Genomic DNA, 24622 nt, shown 5'->3' on the forward strand with positions numbered 1-24622 from the left:
ACCCAAAGTAGGTCGAAACATGTTAACAAGGTACTTTAAAATTTAACACAAGAAAGTTCTTATCATACATTTCTGAAATTTCTTATATATTACATATGTTCATACCTTAGTTTTCCCTTCCCATATTTTCTTTACTATTTACAAAAAATTTTCCGAGTTCCCTAATTTTTTTTTTACGTTTACTGTTCTATACAATTTCCTACATGCTCGTTCTACATTTAGTTTTAGTAATACCTCCTGAATAAAGAAATTTCTTGTTCTCTCATTTTCTAGGCAAGATAGAAGAGTCCACACCTGTGGAGTAACGGCTAGCACGTCTGGCCGAAAAACCAGGTGGCCCGGGTTCGATTCCCGGTCGGGACAAGTTACCTTGTTGTTGAGGTTTTTTTCCGGGGTTTTCTCCCAACCCAATATGAGCAAATGCTAGGTAACTTTCGATGCTGGACCCCGGACTCATTTCACCGGCATTATCACCTTCATCTCAGCCAGACGCTAAATAAACTGAGATGGTGATAAAGCGTCGTAAAATAACCTACTACTATAAGATAGAAGAATTTGTAACGCGTCTTCTTTTTGATTACTCAAAGGACATATATCTTTTCCTACGTCTCCTCTTCTATTTTTCAACCTCAAAATTTTCTTCCCTGTTGTTAACTTTTGTATAATTCTTCCTTTCTCCATAGGATTTTCATTTCTCTGTAATTTATTAACGATTTTGAACCATTTAAATTGCCAAATATTTCCTGTCTTTTCTTATTTCATTTTCTGGGAAAGAGAGAAGAATTTGTAAAGCGTCTCCTTTTTGATTACATAAAGGAAATACCTATATCTTTTCCTACGTACCCTTTTCTATTTTTCAACCTCAAAATTTCTAATCTTCATCACTCTAGTCCCACCCTTTCTTCTCTATTGTTAACTTTTGTTTATTCTTCCTGTCTCCATATGAACATAACAAAATACACCCAAACCTACACTACACATTAGAAATTGAAACCACAAATCCATACATTTTCTAGACATCACAATAACAAAAGTAGACAACAAACACACATTCAAAGTATACAGAAAACCCACAACAACAACACACATACACAACACATCCAACCACCCCACACAACACAAACAAGCTGCATTCCGAACAATGGTACACAGACTGCTCAACATACCAATGAAACAACAAGATTACAACGAAGAGCTAAACACAATCAAATACATAGCACAACCCTAACATAATAGACAACATAATACGTAAGACAAAATATAATCACAAAAAACATAAGAATACAACACAAACACAAGAACACAAAAAATACATCACACTAACATACGGAAACAAAAACACACACAAAATTGCAACCTCATTCAAGAAATTAAATTACAACATCGCATACAGAACAAATAACACTCTACAAAAACATCTCAACACACAAAAACACAAACAAACAAATACAACCACACAGGCGTATACAAACTCAAATGTAACACCTGCAACAACTTCTACATAGGACAGACAGGCAGATCATTTCAAACACGTTACAAAGAACACATCACAGCCATAACAAAACTACAAAACACCTCCACATATGCAGAACACATCACAAATGCTAACCACACCCACAGAGACATCAACACAGACATGGAAATACTACACATCCAACCAAAAAGCCAGAAACTAAACACACTAGAAAAATATGAAATGTACAGACACACAAAAACACACCCCAGCGAAATTCTCAACACACAACTCAACTTCAAAACACACACACTCTTTGACTGTACACTATACTACAGGAACACACCCTCACAGGAAACAGAACAAGTGGCGCTAAGACCAACAACGACCAGTTCTGAAGATGACCCATAAATAGGTCGAAACATGTAAACGAGGTACGTTGAAATTTAACACAGGAAAGTCTTACCATACATATTCCGAAGTGATACAGTGTTAGAAGTTGTGTAATCAAGATGTATATGATTTTCATTTCTTTGTAATTTATTAATGATTTTAAACCATTTAAATTGCTAAACATGTCCTGTCTCACTTTCTCGTTACTCTTCTTCATTATTTTACCTATCGAATTCATATTAATTTCTTGCCATTACCAATTTAGGCTTAAATTCTTTACATTATTTTCTAATTATTTTATCCAATTATACTTAGTTTTCATCGTTTGAAGAAATCTTAAACATCTTTTCTTCAGGATACAATTTTCTTCTTCCTCTACAGTATAACCCAGAAATTTAATTTTCCTAACCAATATTATCCCCTACTACCCTCTACTTCATTGAATTTCTTATATATAAATTAATGGCTAAGAATTATTTCGCTGGGAATTGACTCGGCAATGAATGAATGAGGAAATGAATGAATGTTTACGAACTACGAATGGGTTTTCACCTGTTGGCTGTTACAGATAAAAAAACGATAAATAAAAAAAGATAAGCAAATGTAAGAATATAAATACGCTACAAGTTTAAGTGCCCACTTATCAGCACAAATCTAAATACGTAGCAAGTGTACACAACAAACTTTGCTGTCGTGGTTATTATTTTAAGAAACAATTCTGGCGTTTGTCTGGTGGAACTGAGGAAGACCACATAAAACTTCAGCCAGGATTACCAGCCTCGGGAGATCGAACCCCAGACCACTTTATTTCAAGGCACTCAGTCTCCAGAACTATCACGCTCGGTAGATCTTAATACAGTACATATGAACTTAACTCAGATTTACAACATTAACCATATAGGCACACGTTTAATCTAGTACAGACAATCATTCGCCACAATTCATTTTACTCTCATTGCACCCAGGGGATCGAAACCCACACCTTCTAATTTCAAACAGAATCTGTTAATACATATACAGAGTGGAAGGGAACATATTACATTAATTCTAAGAGGTAAGAGATCAAGTCAATGCGAACAAGTTTTGTGAAATAAGTTTCTTAATACGTCTAATAGAGTTGAGAAAACAAAATGTAAAGCGTTGCAACGTAATCCCTCAGTATTCCTATTCCCCTCATTCCTCTCGTATTCCCCTTCTACTCTATCGTCATTGTTCTCCTTGTATTCCCCCTGTACTCCTTTTATTCCCTTTCTTGTCCTTGTATTCCCCCTGTACTCCTTTTATTTTCTTTGTTGTTGTCGTATTTCACATGCACTCCTTCTATTCCCTCTGTTGCACGCATATCCCCTCTGTACTCTTTTCTTTCCCATTGTTGCACTCTTATTCTCTCTGTACTCCTTTGTTGTCCTTGTATTCCGCCTGTACTCCTTTTATTCCCTTTGTTTGCGCTCGTGTTGTACTTGTACACCTTTATATTCCCTTTGTTGTCCTTGTATTCACCCCTGTACTCCTTGTATTCCCTTTGTTGTCCTTGTATTCCCCTGTACTCCTTGTATTCCCTTTGTTGTCCTTGTATTCCCTTTGTTGTCCTTGTATTCCCTTTGTTGTCCTTGTATTCCCCTGTACTCCTTGTATTCCCTTTGTTGTCCTTGTATTCCCCTGTACTCCTTGTATTCCCTTTGTTGTCCTTGTATTCCCTTTGTTGTCCTTGTATTCCCTTTGTTGTCCTTGTATTCCCCTGTACTCCTTGTATTCCCTTTGTTGTCCTTGTATTCCCCTGTACTCCTTGTATTCCCTTTGTTTTCCTAGTATTCTCCCTTTACTCTATTGCCTTGGTTCTCGTTTTCCCCCTGTACTCTCTTGTCCTTGTTCCCCTCGTATTCCCCCTGTACTCCTTGTATCCCCATGTTCTCCTTTGCATTTCCCTTGTTCTCCTTGTATTCCCCTCATTATCCTCGTATTCTCCCTTTACTCTATTGCCTTGGTTCTCGTTTTCCCCCTGTACTCTTTTGTCCTTGTTCTCCTCGTATTCTCCATGTAGTCCTTGTATTCCCCTTGTTCTCCTTGTATTTCCTATGTTCTCCTTCTATTTCGCTTGTTCTGGTATTCCCCCTGTACCTATAATCCCCTTGTTCTCCTTGTATTTCCTATGTTCTCCTTCTATTTCGCTTCTTCTGGTATTCCCCCTGTACCTATATTGCCCTTGTTCTCCTCGTATTCTCCATGTAGTCCTTGTATTCCCCTTGTTCTCCTTGTATTTCCTATGTTCTCCTATTTCGCTTGTTCTGGTATTCCCCCTGTACCTGTATTGCCCTGGTTCTCCTCGTATTCTCCATGTAGTCCTTGTATTCCCCTTGTTCTCCTTGTATTTCCTATGTTCTCCTATTTCGCTTCTTCTGGTATTCCCCCTGTACCTATATTCCCCTTGTTCTCCTCGTATTCTCCATGTAGTCCTTGTATTCCCCTTGTTCTCCTTCTATTTCCTATGTTCTCCTTCTATTTTGCTTGTTCTGGTATTCCCCCTGTACCTATATTCTCCTTGTTCTCCTCGTATTCTCCATGTAGTCCTTGTATTCCCCTTGTTCTCCTTGTATTCCCCTTGTTCTCCTTGTATTTCCTATGTTCTCCTTCTATTTCGCTTGTTCTGGTATTCCCCCTGTACCTATATTCCCCTTGTTCTCCTCGTATTCTCCATGTAGTCCTTGTATTTCCCTTGTTCTCCTTTCATACCTTTCTTCTCCTTGTATTCTCTTGTTCTGCTTATGTTCCCCCTGTACTACTTCTATTCCTCTTATTTTCCTTGTATTCCCCTTGTTCTTATTGTATTCCCACAGTCTACTTGTATTTCCTTTTTTCTCCATGTATTTCCTTATTGCCCTTGTATTTTCCTTGTTCTCCTTGTATTCCCCTTGATATGCAGTTGTCGACAGTTGATCGCATCCACTCGAAGTTTTAAGTAAAGATACGCAGCACAACTGTCAATTATTTTTCTATTATAATTTTCTAGTTGTGGATTTAATTTCAATTCTCCTGAAGCACGGAAGTTATATCCGTACTGACGAACGTCACTCTAATCGGGATGCACAGCAAAGAGGAAGTGACGCAGCGTACTGCCTTAACCAATTAGCGTCAGTCTGTTTTAGCTTTTATGTTGTGATAGTGAAAAGTTAGTGTTTCATGCCATTTATTTCAATGTGATATTCATGTACGTATTAAATATTACAATGAAATATAGGAATCGTGTGTTGTTATGGAAACTAGCGTCAGGAACAGTGTGTAGCATGTATGAATATTCAAAATTAGGTAAGTCTTCATAGCGATAAATACTACATGTTCTTGTTTGCTATCAGGGATGCATATCATCATCATCGTCATCATCATCATCATCATCATCATCATCGAGCTTATGGACTGTTCTGGATATAGAATAGTGGGTCATTTTATATTTGTTTGGCTGTCCAATGTTTAATTTCCTTCATTTTTTCATTTCATTTATTGTATTCCATAGATCTTATATTAGCATTGAATCTTTAAGATGTGGAACAAGTCAAAATGTTACAAGATTACAATTTTTTGACGAGATGAAGTGAGGTGAAGTCGAGGATTTATTATAGATTACCTAGCATTTGTCTTATGGTTGGGGGAAACCTCAGAAAAAACCCACTACGTAATCAGACGTAACGGGGGTCCAACCCAAATCCGACCGCAGCTCCGGATAAACAGGCTAGTGAGTCTGCCGACTGAGCTACGTTGGTGGTTCAAAAAAAATATACAGTATACAGAAAGCAGATGATAAAATTTACAAACCGAACCAATTATTCATTAGTTGATGTATAAAATATAATATATATCAATTAAATTAATTAAATTTAAAAGCATAAACAATTCAATCAGTTGAAATATACAAAAATTGGTAATACATATCATGAAATTTACTTCAAATTACAAGCATAAACAATTCATCAGTTGACCTATACACACTATTCAATTTACAGCATGTATAATGCATCAGCCAAGCAATACAAATATACCCAATACATAATAAACAGTTTAATTAAATTTACAAGCATACTTTTGTTAAGATATACAAAATTGTACAATTCATATCAAGTAAGTTAATTCATCTTAAAAGCATAAACAATTTCTCAGTTGTGTAGAAGGCATGAATATGTAGAAATTTGGTTAATTCTGTTGTAAACCTTTTCTCGTGGTCCTTCAAAGTTTTAAGATAATTAGGCAGTGCATTGAAGACTGTAATACATGAATAGTGAACTCTTTTTTTATTAGAACTAAGACTAACAGTGGGTATATGGAGATTTGATTTATGTCTTGTATTAAATAATAATAATAATAATAATAATAATAATAATAATAATAATAATAATCCGTGGCAGCACAGCTCTTGAAGGGCCAAAACCGACCAGCCGGCTGCTGGTCTCACGTCCACATGCCGAAGCAGGGGTGGACGATCATCCAACCAGAATAGAGGTACCGTGTGGTTAGCACGATGATCTCCTCAGCCGTTATAGCTGGCTTTCGCAACCGGATTTCGCTACCTATCGTAGCTTCCGAAGTGCATCATGTTGCTGGGTGGACATCGGTCCGATACACTGGCCGAAATTTCATGATATCTTAATTAATATGTATCTCGGTTTTTAATATAAAATATAATTAGGGAAAGAATGTACTCGCAAAGTAAGGTCAAGATTTCTAAATTTACAATATGATATACTTTTATGCACACCAGCATTATTCAAAAGTTGAAGGGATAATGATGATGATGATTTTTTTATTTTATTGGGTTATTTTACGACGCTGTATCAACATCTAGGTTATTTAGCGTCTGAATGAAATGAAGGTGATAATGCCGGTGAAATGAGTCCGGGGTCCAGCACCGAAAGTTACCCAGCATTTGCTCGTATTGGGTTGAGGGAATACCCCGGAAAAACCTCAATCAGGTAACTTGTCCCGACCGGGATTCGAACCTGGGCCACCTGGTTTCGCGGCCAGACGTGCTCACTTTTCCTCCACAGGTGATGATGATGATGATGATGATGATGATGATGATGATGGTGGTGGTGGTGATGGTGTTTTTTTGAAGATAATGTCTTACGACCTGTTCTGGCTATAGAATAATAGGCCTAAGTTATCTGATCTTTGTTTAATTTCAAATTCTGTTTGAAATAGATCTATAACCAAAGCTCGGAACTTGGGGACTTGTGTGTCGTACGCATGAGTAAGGCTACAGGTACAGCGTATACAAAGCTCACCCTGCAAGTGCTCAGGGACAGTCGTGTATACTAAGAAAGTGGTCACATCGAATGACAGGAAGACGGACGAAGAAACTGTGTCGTGTCGAAGCCAATGACATTCAGATAATTAATTAGAGATAAACGGTCTGTTTGAAAATAAGAAAATACGTATTATTCGAATGGGTGTTGTATACGTTTGAAAATATATTTCTTAAATTTTAGGTACAGAATTTCGTGGAGGAATTCTGAGGAGATACATTATTTTCTTCGAATGAAGAGTTTATATTTTGTAAGTTGTGCCACACATAAACTAGAGACTGGAAACGGGCATTAATTGAAAGACATTGCAGTCTCTTAAATCGGTGGAAAATTTGTCCATAGCCATGGATCAAGTCGTAGTGGAACCTTCCCTAGTAGTGACATAGAAATTGAAAACTATTTTCGAGAAAATTTTAGAATAATTATCTTTCTCAGATACGAGATCAGCTAGCAACTGCTGAAAATCGAACAGGAAACAGTGACAGTGAAAACATTCAGTTTTTTAAGTTTGCTCCCGTCACTTCATGTGGCGTGGAAATAAGTTTCTTTCGTTTCAAATCATGTTTAACTAACAGACGAAGAAGTTATGGGTTCGAAAATCTTCGAATCTATGTAGTCATATACTGTAATAAAATGTGCAGAGCAAAACTGTAAATTTGATATATTTTGCATGTTTATATATATATATATATATATATATATATATATATATGTATATGTATATATATATTCTTTAAAATTACGTGTTTCAAGCTACCATAATATTATCAATATGTTGCTCCGGCCAGGAACCACCTTTATAGCAGACCTGACAGTACCTCTGTGCTGGAAGCGGGAGTTTGTTGACATTGAAGTCCGGTCGCTTAGCCACGTTCAAAGACACAAGTCCCCAAGTTCCGAGCTTTGTCTATAACATTGCCTGTAGTCTCTGGACGTTAGGTCTAATTATTGAATGTTCTTTGGAGCTTTTCTGTCTTAGCAGATATCACATATAAGTAACAAGTGACGATTTGGGTCGTTGGTTGGAAATCTCGGCATTGTTTGATAACCGTAATCACCTGAAGTACTTAGTTACTTGAACTGCGAGTGGTGCGTAATTGATAACTAATGTCACAGATAAGACCGACCGATCATTAGAAACGAGACATTCCACAGGCGAATGGTTCATTCATTTATATTCCCAAACAAAACAGAGTTCAAAAGGTTTTAATATTGTACTTTATAACAGCATTATATCGGTTAAGTACCCAAAAGTTGGCTCTTCTGACTCCTAGTAAACTTGTGCACAGTTTTTTTTTACCGGACTCTACTGTCTTCCGTGTCTCGGACGGTCTGTCAATCAGCTGTGACGTAAGTACCAGAAGACGAATTACTTTTTGTTGCTTCACTTTTATGTTGTTTTTTTTATTATACAGGATGTTTCAGAAAAAGAGTTCCAAATTTTTATATTGTGAGCCTATAATCCTGAACATAATCTATATTTTTTTCTTCTATTTTGAAGGATTGAGGTTATTCAGTGTCTGTGATATGATGATAATAGAGTAGTGCCAGAGCCTTCTTTAGTTACAAGCCGGAGCCATACGTCGGCAACACTGTAATTAACTGTCACCCGGAGGCTGACCGTACAGTACACGTGTTTGTGCTAATGCCGATTTTCAATGTAAATTAATTTTACAATATAAGTGTGTGTCGATGGAATTATGTTTGCGGTCGTACCAAACGTTAATTGTTGATGTATTATAAACTAAATGCGCGTTGGTGATAAAAAAACAAGACAATAAATGAAAATAAAATGGTTGCAATCTTTGGAAATTCTTACGTTTATTGATGACACAGTAATTGACTATTCTACTAAATATTAAATATTGTATAACTACATTTTTATAGTCTTATTTGTGATTTGTGGTGTATCAGAATTCTAGCCAAATTGTTGGGTCTCGCCTCCTATATCAATAAAGTTACGCCGTTGGATTTCAAATTCATTGGTAACAGCTGTTTTGTGATCCCATAAATGTTGCAGTTTTGTTGAAGATTCGGAATGCCTGCTATACGTCAGAACTACCTATAATTTGTAGATGCATACACTCACTTTGTTGGTTTTTAAGGTTTGCTTATTAATATTATTTATTTTGTAATAAATTAGTTATAAACATGTTTCTTTTCACTTCGTATTTTTTTAGAGGATTTAAAGTTCACAGAGTTTACGCTAATTGACACATATACGTACTTAATGATAATGTTGCGTTTTGTTACGTATTATGTTGAAGGTATGGTTTTTTTTTCATTTTTTTCATAGATTTTTTACTTGGCTTAACTGTATTTACATCCTCATACTTTTATTATAATAGATATGTCAGTAGTTTCTTCTGTTTACATTTTATTTTAGGCCTATTTGCATAATTTACATTTTTAGCTTGTTTTCTGTAGTTATATTTATTTAAAATTATATTTTAAAAAGTTTATAACAAATAATTTAGGATAACAATATTGTTATGGTGACTGGCCAGGTTCAAACTAAAACTGGCTTCCTGGACATCTGAAATATTTATAGAAAAACACGACAGATAATCACATGAAATTAAAATGCATATGATATCCTAGACCTTTCACGTCAGAGGTGAAACAACATTAAGCGGCAAAACATTGTCAATTTACTAGCCACAAATTTGTTAACTGAATGGAACTTAAGAATACTGCGTAGGAACTTACGTCTTTATTGTATTATTGATTTTATTATTTCCGGTGCAAGGAATATCTTTTTATTTATTTATTTATTTATTTATTTACCTTCGTACTATCAATAAAAACATGTTTTTTGTAATTATTTTAAGTGGCAGCCTTTGTATGTAAGTAGCCTACTTACGCCGTATTCTGAAGTATAGGCAATTGGTTGCAATAAAACACTATTTTCGAACCCGTAATAATTTACATCACTACTCTGAATCTTGATTTTACCTTTGTACATGAAGTAATATTGAAAAAAATACGCGTTACGTATAACGAAAGCAATGAGCAAACACAATATCACTTTAAAATCTCCCGCCTCCACTCTGCGTTGCCAAACCTACCCATGCCCCGGCTTGTAACTAAAGAAGGCTCTGGTAGTGGTGAACGAGATGTGCAGATGAAACAGGAAATCTTGAAGGACTTATCACACAACCGGCTCTTTAGTTAAACATTACATTAGAGTTGTACAACTTCCGCGCTTTCCAAGAATGTAGCTTCTCGCAAGAGGAAACCGCCGTGATACTAGCTTGAAGAGGAGGGGAAAAAATGTGTGTACTGCAAACCGCAGCTTATGTTGTACTGTGGCATCATCACATAAACAAATGCTGTGTTGAAGTGGGCACTGCGTGCGTGCTGTGTTTTTTTCTTAGAAACAGAAATTAGCCCAGATTTCACGAAAACGAAATCATATTCTCGTAAACGATATAATGTATGTAATACTAACAGATTTAGGTTTACTTAGAAACTGAGTAGTGTGTCTGATAAAAATATATCAAATTATCTAATATGAAGCCAGTCTTTAAAACAGTATCCTGAATGAATAAATCATGATACAAGCATGGTCTAGGCTAGCGAATGGTAGTCATTCTCTGAGGTTGCTCTCAGTCGTAGGTTTGAATCCCACTTTCGCTCATTATCTGAGGTTTCTCTTGCTAAGGATGTAAAGTAGTCGCATTGTAGCTTCATCAGAATAAACAAACTTGATACAAAAAGGAGGTCTCTATCGCAGAAGTTCATCATTTCCTCACAGAATTGCAATATTTTATCTCCGTCATCTTTCATTCTGGTGGTGTGAAAGAAAAGGCCTGATGGCCTTAGCGCCACCAGAGTAAATAAATAAGTAAATGAATGAATAAATAAATAAATAAATAAATAAATAAATAAATAAATAAATAAATAAATAAATAAGTGAATTAATGAATAAATAAATAAATAAGTGAATTAATGAATAAATAAATAAATGAGTGAATTAATGAATGAATGAATAAATAAATAAATAAATAAATAAATAAATAAATAAATAAATAATAAATAAAGCTAAAAGATAAAGGTATCCCCGTAACATGCCATGAAGGCACTTGGGGGGCATGGAGGTAGAGCCCCATGTTTTCCATGACCTCGGCACTAGAATGAGGTGGTGTGGTCGGCACCACGCTCTGACCGCCTTTTACCCCCGGGAAAGACCCGGTACTCAATTTTATAGGAGGCTGAGTGAACCTCGGGGCCGTTCTGAAAGTTTGGCAACGAGAAAAAATCCTGTCAATAAATAAATAAATAAATAAATAAATAAATAAGTAAATAAGTAAATAAGTGAGTGAATGAATCAATGAATTAATAAATTAATACATTAATAAATTAATAAATACGTTAATTAGTTAATTACTTAATCAGTTAATTAGTAAATTAGTAAATAAGTGAATAAGTAAATAAATAAATAAATGAATAAATAAATAAGTAAATTAATTAATTAATTAATGCAAGGGTAGACTTTTATAAGAATAATATATAGAACGGTGCTCATTCTCCAGTTGGTTGTCTCTATACATCAAATGTAGATTGTAATTCATAAAGTGAAGAATGTGGATTATCTTTCACTCTTACCAAACTGTCTATTTCAAAATCTTGATTAGTTGTCTACCAGATCTTTTTAATATATGACATGTTAATGTTTTCTGAATTTCCTTTATATTCTACTTACAGTACCTAGATTGATAAATAGGTCGATTTGAATGTGTTTCACTAAAAAAAAATATACATACGGTACCTCTTTTTGAGTAAGTTTTCTGTCACCATGTCCAATCATCATTAAAATCTCAATTTTCTCATTTTTCACTTTAGAACATCTTTATTTTCTGTTAATTTCAACAATTGAATTGCTGAACATTACACCAGGAAGCCAACTATTTATTTGGTTACCATAGCAACGTTTAGTATAAATTGTGTAGCGATACAGAAAAATAGAAAATCTTTGAAATGATGCGAATAAAAATATAGGATTTAATTTTAAAAAGTTTCCGATGACATCACAACTCTAATTACAGTGACCATAAAAATGTTTCCTTAATGTTAATGTATTTCCTGCAAAATATATAAGATTTGACGTGTCCGACCGTTTTTCGAAAAAAAAAAAGAAAGCCTGTTTACATGTAGAAAGAAAGAATATGCGGAACTTATGAAACACACAATTTTTCATACTTTTTCATACTTGCAAAATAATGTATACACAGATATACGTGACGTCATATAAGCCTCTTACTTCATCCGACTTATTGATCGGACAACAGCGACTCTTCATTGGATTCTACTAATATAAGATTTTACGTGTCCGCGCATCTTTCGAAAAAAAAAAACAATGTGCGGAAATTATGAAACACACTGTATATTAGTGTAGTAATAATTTATTATCTGAAATAGTCATCAAGTAAAAGCAATAGCAGAATTTCTAAACTAAACCAAACAAATCTCTTGCAGAGTTATAAGTGACTAAGGTAACTGACATTAAGTAAGAAAATCATAAATCAATTCGAAAGTAAAACAACAATGTAATAACAGATGCAAAATTTTGATGAAAGTCGTAATAATCAGAGTATGCAAAACCGTCATAGGTTTTAGGACAAATTTTCGGATTATTTTCCTTGTCCTGTTTCGGCGAGGAACAACATGCCTTGCAGTTAAATGAGTCCAAACTCCAGATGGTCAAAGGGAAACGTTAGATTCGACCATTGACCTTATTTAATTTCATAACCGAAAACAGTTCCTTGCACGTATACATGAATGCAAACGCAAACCTAAGCTGTTGGGGTAAGCTTACTTCTGCTTGCAAACATTTCAATATTAAGTCCTTCGCTATGACTCAAGCAATAGCGATTTAGCGATAAAATCCGTACAGCATTAGATAATGATTAACATCAGGAAAGATGTTTACTTAGGCTGTAGCGGGGTAAAGGGCAAAGAAAGCATGGCGCAGTACAATTATTGGTTGGCTCAATTCTTCTATTCTGTACTCACTTCAAACGTGTTGTCTGTTAGCTTCGCATGATCCTCTCTACGGTAGCTACTGTTTCACTCGTAGTTGTCTTTATCTTGTGACTGTCTCTTAGTAACATCCTGTAGAAACGATTACAACTAAAGTGTTTGCTGATCTTCGCATTAAAGGTAAGTTGTAAGGTGTATTATACAGATGTTTTCAGGAAAAGTTGTGCATGTATAACGTGGAAGATAGCGGGATCTGTGGCAATATTTTATTACGCACGTCATCTCTCTAAGGACTGTCAATATCTCAAAGACATTACGGAAAGAGTACGCCTTGATTTGTGTTTATCCTGTGTTGTTCTGTGCGGTACCCTTGTGTCACAGTCAGGGAACACACTACTTGTATTAAATATTGCATAAAAACTTGTACATGATCGATAACAGTAGATAAAAAAACTAAAATTATTGCAGGTACATTTGATTATTATTATTATTATTATTATTATTATTATTATTATTATTATTATTATTATTATTACCATCAACTTCATTACCAAAATAAGATGCAAGATTACTCCAGTCTCTATCATCATATCCCACCTCCCTCAAATCCATTTTAATATTATCCTCCCATCTACGTCTCGGCCTCGCCAAAAGGTCTTTTTCTCTCCGGCCTCCCAACTAACACACTATATGCATTTCTGGATTCGTCCATACGTGCTACATGCCCTGCCCATCTCAAACGTCTGGATTTAATGTTCCTAACTATGTCAGGTGAAGAATACAATGCGTGCAGTTCTGTGTTGTGTAAATTTCTCCATTGTCCTGTAACTTCATCCCTCTTAGCCCCAAATATTTTCCTAACACCTTATTCTCAAACGCCCTTAATCTATATTCCTCTCTCAAAGTGAGAGTCCAAATTTCACAATCATAAAGAAGAACCGGTAATACAACTGTTTTATAAATTCTAACTTTCAGATTTTTTGACAACAGACTGGATGATAAAAGCTTCTCAACCGAATAATAACACGCATTTCCCATATTTATTCTGCATTTAATTTCCTCCCGAGTAAGTAATAATAATAATAATAATAATAATAATAATAATAATAATAATAATAATAATAATAATGTGTTGACTGTTGTGACCAACCTCACGGGCTTCTGGCTACAGTTCATGAGGTCCCGGGTTCGATTCCCGGTTTCAACACAGGAGTTTTTCCTTAAAGGGGAATGTTCTTGTGTTCGCCCTTCGTCTACAAATTAGGTTCGGTTTAGGTTTAAGACCTCTCCTGGCAATTCATCATCATCATCATCACCATCACCACCACCACCATCATCAACATCATCAAATTTATCATCATCATCATCATCATCATCATCATCATCATCATCATCATCATCATCATCATCGAGGCAGCATAACTCCGCCTTCCAGGCGCCCCAACCTCAGAATTGGGTTACAAATAAGCCATTGTCAGGAGAGACTCTTCTTCTTCTTCTTCTTCTTCTGGTATTACATTGGAGGAAAAAAAAAGTTGACTGTTGTTGATTGTCGGCGGGGAGCAATAACAAAGACAAACCGCTCACGTTTGATAAGCCGAATGCTGACCTAATGAATGGGACGATAATACATATCTACATAGAAATTATTTTTACTTAGTCGTGCGTGTTATTACATGTAGACGTTCACACCTGTGGAGTAACGGTTAGCGCGTCTGACCGCGAAACCAGGTGGTCCGGGTTCGAATCCCGGTCGGGACAAGTTACCTGGTTGAGGTTTTTCCCGCGGTTTTCCCTCAACCCAATATGAGCAAATGCTGGAAAACTTTCGGTGCTGGACCCCGGACTCATTTCAGCGGCATTGTCACCTTCATATCATTCAGACGCTAAATAATCTTAGATGTTGATACAGCGTCGTAAAATAACCCAATAAACAATAATACATGTAGACCTGTGTAGTTCTTGCATACATATGAATTTATACAGTCGAACCTCTATTAGTCGAATTTTCGATAACTTGTATTAATTTATATTTCCCAAAAAAACTTCCAATAATTTACATGTACTTTTTTCTCTTTAAGTCGAATTTTTATAACTCGAATTTTGGAGCTTAAATTATATCCCTGGCAATTGAGCTTGTTCTTTATCTCGAATATTTATTTTTACAGTGCAATTCATAGTGCAACTTCTCTCATTCGAAGGTTTTAATTCGAATTTTCCACCAACTCGATTCTTAAAAAACCCGCTATGAAACAGTGCAGAAACCTCTAAATTTCTATATTATCAATGTAAAATGAAATTATTTTGCCACTTTAAGTGCTAAAAATACCCGCTAAATCCCTATACTAACCATATAAATTTCCTAAATTTTACCCGCTAAACTAACACTGAAAACCGCCAGGTCCAGAGGGAAAACCGCTGAATTGGCAACACTGATTACTAGGCCTATACTGGGTGTTCATTTCAAAGTGTGTCATGACGTCACTGTTGTTGGGTCACCGATTTGAAGCGAGTTTCAACTTATATGTTAGAGAAGTTGCCTATTATTTAAGGCGTTCTTCAATCTGAACTTGAGAACGTGTACGGTATAACTTGAACGTCGTAGCAACAGATGGCGGTCTCTACAGTCTGTGTGCTACCATAACCTCTTTCGAACTGTGTTTTGCGCCGGCAAGTCGTACGCAGGGTATTTGTTATCATCGGTTGCGTACGGTAACATTCCACAACACAAATCAAATGCTCCGTGTCCATGTTGACCGTCGAAGTTAATGTCAACAAATACGTAAGTAATCGTCTTAACCCTCTCCCCATATCCCGACAGTACGTATTTCCAAACAGTTCACATTCCTGCCACTACCGGCGTTACCGTACGTATCGGTACGTACTCTTCAGAATGAACGCCGTACTTGCTAGCCATCTTCTCTGCCTCTTAGGTTATACACCTGAGCTGCGGAAGTGTAGGAAGATTGAATTCTCTAGGCTCATCAGCTAGCCACATGACGGCATACAGAGAGCCAAGACACATTTTGAACTGAACACCCAGTAGTTGAGTTCACAGCACATTCTTCCAATTGTTGCCCTTTCTGCTCTAACCGCCAGTTTCATTACAGAAAGCACATTGTCGCGTTTAAACATCACGCCAGTTTCATTACAGAAAGCACATTGTCGCGTTTAAACATCACGCCAGTTTCATTACAGAAAGCACATTGCCGCGTTTAAACATCACGCCAGTTTCATTACAGAAAGCACATTGTCGCGTTTAAACATCACGCCAGTTCAGTTACAGAAAGCACATTGTCGCGTTTAAACATCACGCCAGTTTCATTACAGAAAGCACATTGTCGCGTTTAAACATCACGCCAGTTCAGTTACAGAAAGCACATTGTCGCGTTTAAACATCACGCCAGTTCAGTTACAGAAAGCACATTGTCGCGTTTAAACATCACGCCAGTTCAGTTACAGAAAGCACATTGTCGCGCCAGTCTTATTATGTAGTGAACAGTACTTTCATCAATACAAAAATCCATTTTTATTACATACATTTAGACAACTATATGTTGTAAGCCTACATATAGTGTTTTGCGACCAGTATTTATCACAAATTTAACATTCGATAACTCGAATTTTCGATAAGTCGAATTTATTTTGACATCCCCTAACGATTCGAGATATCGAGGTTCGACTGTAATTTATTTATAAATATAACACAGACGAGAGTCCAGTGAAAAGTTATGCATGAATGGAAGCACTAAATTTGTACGTTCTTCATTTCCCAGATATTTTGAAATACAGAAATGCCGCTGGTGGACCCACCTTCGTGGTTAGATAGAAAGTTCTTGGAGGCCGTTGTACGGACAAGAGTTGTGAATTATCAAGTCAGTACACTGGGATACTTCAGCGCCCTTCTCAGAGTGACACTGAAGTTGAAGAATGGAGACAAGCAATCTGTGGTGATAAAAGCTCTGACTCGGCCAGATGAAGAAGATCCCGTTTCGAAGTGCTCCAAATTTAAGAGGGAGGTTCAAATGTATGAAAGTATTTTGCCGAAGCTCACAGCTCTAGTCGACAAAGCGTGCAAAGGCAAGTATATCTTTTGAAATACAGTTTTTTTCACGATCTTGTTCTTGTTTTAAGTTTCTCATTTCTTTCGTTAAAGTGGAGAATTAGCTACGGTAGCTTTAAACCGTGCCGTTACGGTTATGACCAAATAGAACTAAAATACACAATGTCGCCAACATAAGGGCATGACGTTGGCCTGTGGCGTCGTTATAAGAAGAATTTTTTTCTCTCTACCCCTTTCGTTTTGAACATTACTGAGAGATAGCACCACTGTTAGCGACAAGGTTAGGTAGGGTTTGATGAAGAGATACATATTAGTCTAAATTAAACACCACGGGGAAACTATACTTAGAATCTGGCTGGGCGGAAAAGAAGGTCTACTGGCATTAGCTCTGCTAGATTAAATAATTAAATAATTACATTTTTGATTTATTATTATATTCTCATTAGGATTTTGTTGTTCTTTAAAAGTATTTTGAAACATACTCTCGTTAGGATTTTGTTGTTCTTTAAAATATTTTGCAATATACTCTCGTTAGGATTTTGTTGTTCTTTAAAATATTTTAAAATATACTCTCGTTAGGATTTTGTTGTTCTTTAAAATATTTTGAAATATACTCTCGTTAGGATTTTGTTGTTCTTTAAAATATTTTGAAATATACTCTCGTTAGGATTTTGTTGTTCTTTAAAATATTTTGAAATATGCTCTCGTTAGGATTTTGTTGTTCTTTAAAATATTTTGAAATATACTCTCGTTAGGATTTTGTTGTTCTCTAAAAGTATTTTGAAACATACTCTCGTTAGGATTTTGTTGTTGTTCAAAATATTTTGAAATATACTCTCGTTAGGATTTTGTTGTTCTTTAAAATATTTTTAAATATACTCTCATTAGGATTTTGTTGTTCTCTAAAAGTATTTTGAAACATACTCTCGTTAGGATTTTGTTGTTCTTTAAAATATTTTGAAATATACTCTCGTTAGGATTTTGTTGTTCTTTAAAATATTTTGAAATATACTCTCGTTAGGATTTTGTTGTTCTTTAAAATATTTTGAAATATACTCTCTTTATGATTTTGTTGTTCTTTAAAAGTATTTTGAAACATACTCTCGTTAGGATTTTGTTGTTCTTTAAAAGTACTTTGAAACATACTCTCGTTAGGATTTTGTTGTTCTTTAAAATATTTTGAAATATACTCTCGTTAGGATTTTGTTGTTCTTTAAAAGTATTTTGCAATATACTCTCGTTAGGATTTTGTTGTTCTTTAAAATATTTTGAAATATACTCTCGTTAGGATTTTGTTGTTCTTTAAAAGTATTTTGCAACATACTCTCGTTAGGATTTTGTTGTTCTTTAAAATATTTTGAAATATACTCTCGTTAGGATTTTGTTGTTCTTTAAAAGTATTTTGCAACATACTCTCGTTAGGATTTTGTTGTTCTTTAAAATATTTTGAAATATACTCTCGTTAGGGTTTTGTTGTTCTTTAAAAGTATTTTGCAATATACTCTCGTTAGGATTTTGTTGTTCTTTAAAAGTATTTTGCAATATACTCGCGTTAGGATTTTGTTGTTCTTTAAAATATTTTGAAATATAGCCTCGTTAGGATTATGTTGTTCTTTAAAACTATTTTGAAATATACTCTCGTTGGATTTTGAAATATATTCTCATTAGAAATATGTTGTTCCTTATTAATATTTTCAAATATATTAACGTTAACATTAGATACTGTTATTTTTCTTATTAACAAAGAATCTTGTGTTCGACTATGTTTTACTTTGCCCCGGCGTGTATTAGCGTAAATATTGCGAATAGATTACGAGGTTTAAATGAAGGGATAGCTAAATGACATGAGATTGTGGAATATGACAAACTTATAGAGGGTTTTATGAAGGGATAGATAAGTGACATGAGATCGAGGAATGTAAGAAGGTTAGATTAGGTTAGTTGAGGGGATAGCCAAGTGACAGAAGATTTTATTATATAAACTTCATTTACATATTATGCAGTACAAATGCTATCATATTTTATGTGGTTCACAAAGCTTATTAATTTAAACATAATATTTCATTCTATTCTCCATGTACTAATTTAAATTATATCATGTTGTATGTAATAAATAAATTTGTAATGCCCACGCCTGTGGAGTAACGGTTAGCGTGTCTGGCCGCGAAACCAGGTTGCCCGGGTTCGATTCCCGGTCGGGGCAACTTACCTGGTTGAGGTTTTTTTCCGGGGTTTTCCCTCAACCCAATATGAGCAAATGCTGGGTAACTTTCGGTACTGGACCCCGGACTCATTTCACCGGCATTATCACCTTCATCTCATTCAGACGTTAAATAACCTAAGCTGTTGATAAAGCGTCCTAAAATAACCCACTAAAATAAAAAAAAATTATTTGTAACTTTAAACGTAAACTGTTTCATTTACCTATTACTTTTATGTACGAATACTAAAATGTTATATGACGAGGTATTTTCTGTAGACAAAAAATAAAACGGGAACGCGGTCATAATTACGTAGTTAACACTTCGGTGAACATTAATCACTTTATATACTTTCGTTTATTTCAATGATATTCCCTGAACCACATTTTTTTCCCCTTTATTTTGTTGTGATAACCTATAACCTACTATAAGATCTTACTACATTTGCTTATACTCCGAAAACCTCGGACTTGACAAGTGGAGTCAATTATTTAAGAACATAGTCGCGAATTTTACTACCACCATTTCGATTGTCTTTTGTTTCACACGGCCCGGTGACTAGTGGCGAGAGTAATGGGCGCTGTCTGCATCTCCACTTGTTCCCCCTTTTTTTTTTTTTCTTTTCGTTTTTACCTTCTTCTCCCCTTCTTTATGGTCTTTCTGGTCCGATAATATCTTGTGAGATAACTTACTAGCACTAAGCTGTCAAAATGGAATGAATGAATGAATGAAGTGCATTTATTGATACACAATTATACAAACGCATGTACACAAGATCCTTCGCATGAGCCTGTACGTCCATTCGTACTAATTCGTGCTAATTCGTACATAGTTTAAATCTTCAAAGGAAACAAGAAATAATACTACTAATAATAAAATAGTAAAACAAAAGTTATTATTATTATTACTACCGTTATCATTAATTATCACAATTACAACTAATCTAACTTCATACCAAATTTCACAAAAAATAATAAAAATAAAATAAATGTAAAATATGAAAGAAAAAAAAAAAACAAACAGTGAAACATATATATAACCAATATAATTCACTTTCTTATTGAAACTGCAATAAATAATCCAAATAATAAATATGAAGGTAATACATAAAAAACATATACACACGCAATAAAAAACAAAGGGAAAAAACACAATAAATACAAAAAGAACATTATCCCCTAATTACCTCATTCGCTCAGTATTAATACTACTCGTTACAACACTAATAAATAACTCATCATCATCATCATCATCATCATCATCATCATCATCATCATCATCATCATCATCAGCCACATGGTTTAAGCCTTGTTTGGCTCGTTCCGATCTCATGAAGTATATAACATTTTAACATTTCTGAAGCCATCTTTTCCTGGGTCTACCTATGTTTCGTTTACCAGTTGGTCTGTAGTCGAATATTAATTTAGGAATACGGTCTTGAGTCATTCTTTCAACGTGTTGCTTCCATTTAGTCCTATATTCTGTGAGTTTTTCAATTAAATTGAATATATTCAGTTCTAGTCTGATGTCTTCATTGCGTTTCTTGTCTAAGAGAGTATAACCTGCTATACTCCTCAAAAATCTCATTTCTATCACCTCGATTCTTTTTTCTTCGGATTTAGTAAGAATCCAGAATTCAGAGCCATACAGCAACATAGGGACTGCCATAACTTTATAAAATTGTAATTTTGTTTCTTTGCTAGTATATTTTAAAGTTCTTTTTATTACCCCACAGAAATAAATCTTTCCCTTAATTCCTCGGCCCCCTCCCTCTCGGCCAGTTCCATCCTCAGCTCTCGAACTTGTGCCGTAAATTTTCCCACACTCTCACAGAATTTAGCGTTATTTAATATATCGTATGTTGCTAAGTGCCCCCTGCTAGATGTAATGAAGGACTCTGGCAGGAATCGTTTCCTCAGAGCTTCTGTGGCTTCACACTCCGATAAAATATGGTGTGATGTCTCGCCTCTACCGCAAAGAGGACATATTCTCGTCCCCGTTTTGTTGACGATTTTAAGTGCCCTCCAAGCTCCTAAACGAAACCATGTTAAGCCCAGTCTGCCTTCCCTGCTTCCTCCATAGAGGTATAACTCGGTTTCCCAATTTTGATCATCGAGGAATGCGGGAACAACTTAGGTGACAAGCACTGCAGTTGCTGATGCTTGTGTTTTTCCTCATGAAGGGAGGCTCCCGCCGATGGCACCTCGCTGCTTGTACTCCACCAGTGATGTGCTCGTCATAGAAGACCTAGCGCCGTTTGGTTTCAAAATCTTCGACAGACGTGAGGGGTTTTGTATGAAACGTTGCATGGTGGTCATGCGCACCTTGGCCAGGTTCCACGCGGCATCAGCTGTCCTGCACCAACAGGAGCCGGAGTCGATGGAGGCCTTCCAGAACAGCGTGTTCAGCGAACCTCTCACTCAGGCCAGACTGGGGGACTACTTTACAGGTGCGACAAACTGATCAAATTCTCAATTGTTTTTTTAGTCTCTCTATGACTTCCTTCAATTTTTTTCTTTATTTACTCTTTCTTTCTTTAATTTTTCTTTCGTTTCACATTTCTTTTGTCTTTTTCTCTTTTCAGTATTTCTTATTTACTGTTTACAGTATTTTGACGTGTAACATACAAGTCTATATTTGAACTACATGGGTTGAATAAAAAGTAATGGCAACAGTTCGATATTTCTGACATGGCTTTATTCACAGGAATACGACATTTACGTACCTTCTATATAGTCGCCCGCCCCTTATTTATTACCTTTTGCCAAATGTTTGGAAGGCGTCGTACACCATCAGCGCGTCCATCTTTGTTGATGTTCTGTATTGACCGCCCTAAAGCACGGATAAGTTCATCTCTGGTATTGTACCGGGGCCCTCGCAGTGGTTCTTTCACTTTAGTGAAAAGATCGTAATCGCATGGATCATATCGGGTGAGTACGGTGGATGTTCCAGTAGTCCGCGTTTTCATCTGCCTTGGAGGTACAGCGTGGTGCAGTATTACCCCATCAATGTCATATGCCACAATGAACATCACTTTCACATCCCTGCCTTCCCGGAACGATTTAACCCATCGTGCCACTGTGCTATATGGCAACGCTGCATCGGCATATGCTTCATGCAGTCCCTGAAAACATTCTTGTGCACTACGCCCTCGTGTCACTTCAATTTTGATCCAGGAACGTTGCTCTAGTTTTGTAAACGTGGTCTTAGGGCGCTCGCACTATCCCTATGAAAGTCAACGTTCTACACACTGCAGTAGATTGACAGAGTACTGTCGCCGCTGGCTGCACTAACTCATCTAACAGTCCTTGTTCATGTCCATACAGCTGGCAACTCTCGAACGCACCATCGTCACGTGACAGCAGTGTTGCCATTGCTTTTTATCCAACCTATGTATACAAATAGAAACAATTAAAAATTGTGGGAAGGAAATTACACTGACACCGTGAGTTCGGTCATAGTTTGTATGGGAGACCCTGTATGTGTTATTTTTCATTCCTTCATTCGCCTTCTTTTTTCTTTCCCGTTTCTTTCGTCTTTGTTTCCTTTATTAATTTATTACTGGGATTCCCAACCTTTCAAGTGAATGATGAATTTGCAAAACGACTAAGTCCCTAGAAGTAGTTTTGAGAAAATTAAAGAAAACTGTTTTTGGTCTCGATGAACCATATATTGTTACAATGTAATCTTTTATATGTAAGAGAAATAGTTTTAGTATAAAAATTCATACTTTGTACTCTTCTTCAGGTCGTAAAAAATTTAATTATCTTCAGGACATAAATTGTTCTGCAAATTAACTTCAATCCTGCTCCATAATTATTATGTTACCGACACATAAACATGTTTAACTAAATGTATTTATACCAAAATCATAAAATAACCTTATTGCAATTGTTGAATAACATTATTTTGAACAATTTTTAATCACAAGAGCACAGACCTCTGATGGAGAAAAGTATGATGTTGAAGAAATGTTTCTGAGCACTTTTTGCCATTAAGAATTTGATTAGTGTGTTGTTCTTATTTTGTCCCGGACAACTGTCGCAAAACAACCACTGTTCTTTAATATACTTGATGGGACACAGTTATTGAAATAGTGTGCAGGAGAAAATTACGTACTTCATTAAGACTTTTCTTGGCCTGTCCCTCATGGTAGATACAAAAAGACATTTCATTAGTTTTCATGTTGTGCATAGAGAAAGCCAGGACGGTAAGCTGGCGATAGTAGTACATATCCTGAACTGGTGTTTAGGCGAGCATACATTTTTCATGTAGTCAAATGTGAAGCAAGAAAATCCTCTCTCTCGATACTTAACTTGGCTACATTTTGCAATACTTTTTACTTCAGCTACCAAATTTAGTACTATTACTGAGCATATTGCTTTTCATTTTCATGCTCTGTTCTTCAAACGTTCTGTTTCATCTCTTTTTTTTTTTTCATGTTATCTATGTTTTTTTCTTTTTTTGTAAACGAATATCTGTACGTCTATTATAATTGGGGCTTGCCCTGTTATAGGCATAAATGAATAAATGAATAAATAAATAAATAAATAAATAAATTTTCTCGACTAAAGAATTACCAATGACAGCAAACAAAAATATTTTGTCAGCTGATTGTATGATTAAAGTTACATATTATGTAAGTTTCCTCAGTACTTGACAAACAAAACAACTGAAGTCCAAGACTAAAGTCCTTTTACCCCTTAACCAAACATTCTGCTGCTAAGATAAACTATACAAAATTCGTGGATTGAAGTCATTCTGCTACTAAACGATGCCCCTTGCACACAGTAACTTATCAACTCAAAACCCCCAAAATGTGGACTTAAGTCGTTTTGAAAATTCACCATTCAAGTATAATTAGACTCTTGAACTCCATGTTACTCCCTCAAAGTTTTGCATAATTTAGGCCAGTGAACATTTTCAGCTCATTATAATTTCCCATTATACGGTATTGTATTAAGCAACCTTACTAAATTTAGCCTATATTTATTTATTTATTTATTTATTTATTTATTTATTTATTTATTTATTATTTCGCTAATAATTGTAATATAAAATATAATACATACAGAAAAACTTTAGCTCGCCCCTGAAAGAGTAGAACTCGTGCTCAGGGGCGGATTCCTGAATTGAAATTAATAAGTATACAATAAAATTTGCCTTATGTCTACTATGCAATTATAGTAAATGTACAATTTTTCAATTTATATAAAATCCATACATAACTTTTTAAATT

The 24622-nt window shown here is 35.4% G+C and overlaps 1 protein-coding gene across 5 annotated transcripts in view; it reads left to right on the plus strand.

The window, feature by feature from the left end:
* The window catches only part of LOC138713155 (uncharacterized), a 51303-nt gene that overhangs the window by 19690 nt on the left and 6991 nt on the right, over window positions 1-24622 (plus strand). Inside the window, exons 1-3 of one of the 5 annotated variants that reach the window (XM_069844990.1) lie at window positions 4919-5149; window positions 16896-17203; window positions 21570-21832. In XM_069844990.1, coding sequence (XP_069701091.1) covers window positions 16914-17203; window positions 21570-21832 — 553 coding nt within the window. In that variant the 5' untranslated portion in view covers window positions 4919-5149; window positions 16896-16913. Of the gene's footprint in view, window positions 1-4918; window positions 5150-8155; window positions 8488-16895; window positions 17204-21565; window positions 21833-24622 lie in introns of those variants that run through there. The other 4 variants (XM_069844991.1, XM_069844992.1, XM_069844994.1 and 1 more) reach the window with 4 other exon arrangements.

Source organism: Periplaneta americana, chromosome 14 (assembly GCF_040183065.1).
Source record: "Periplaneta americana isolate PAMFEO1 chromosome 14, P.americana_PAMFEO1_priV1, whole genome shotgun sequence".
NCBI classification, from domain to species: domain Eukaryota; kingdom Metazoa; phylum Arthropoda; class Insecta; order Blattodea; family Blattidae; genus Periplaneta; species Periplaneta americana.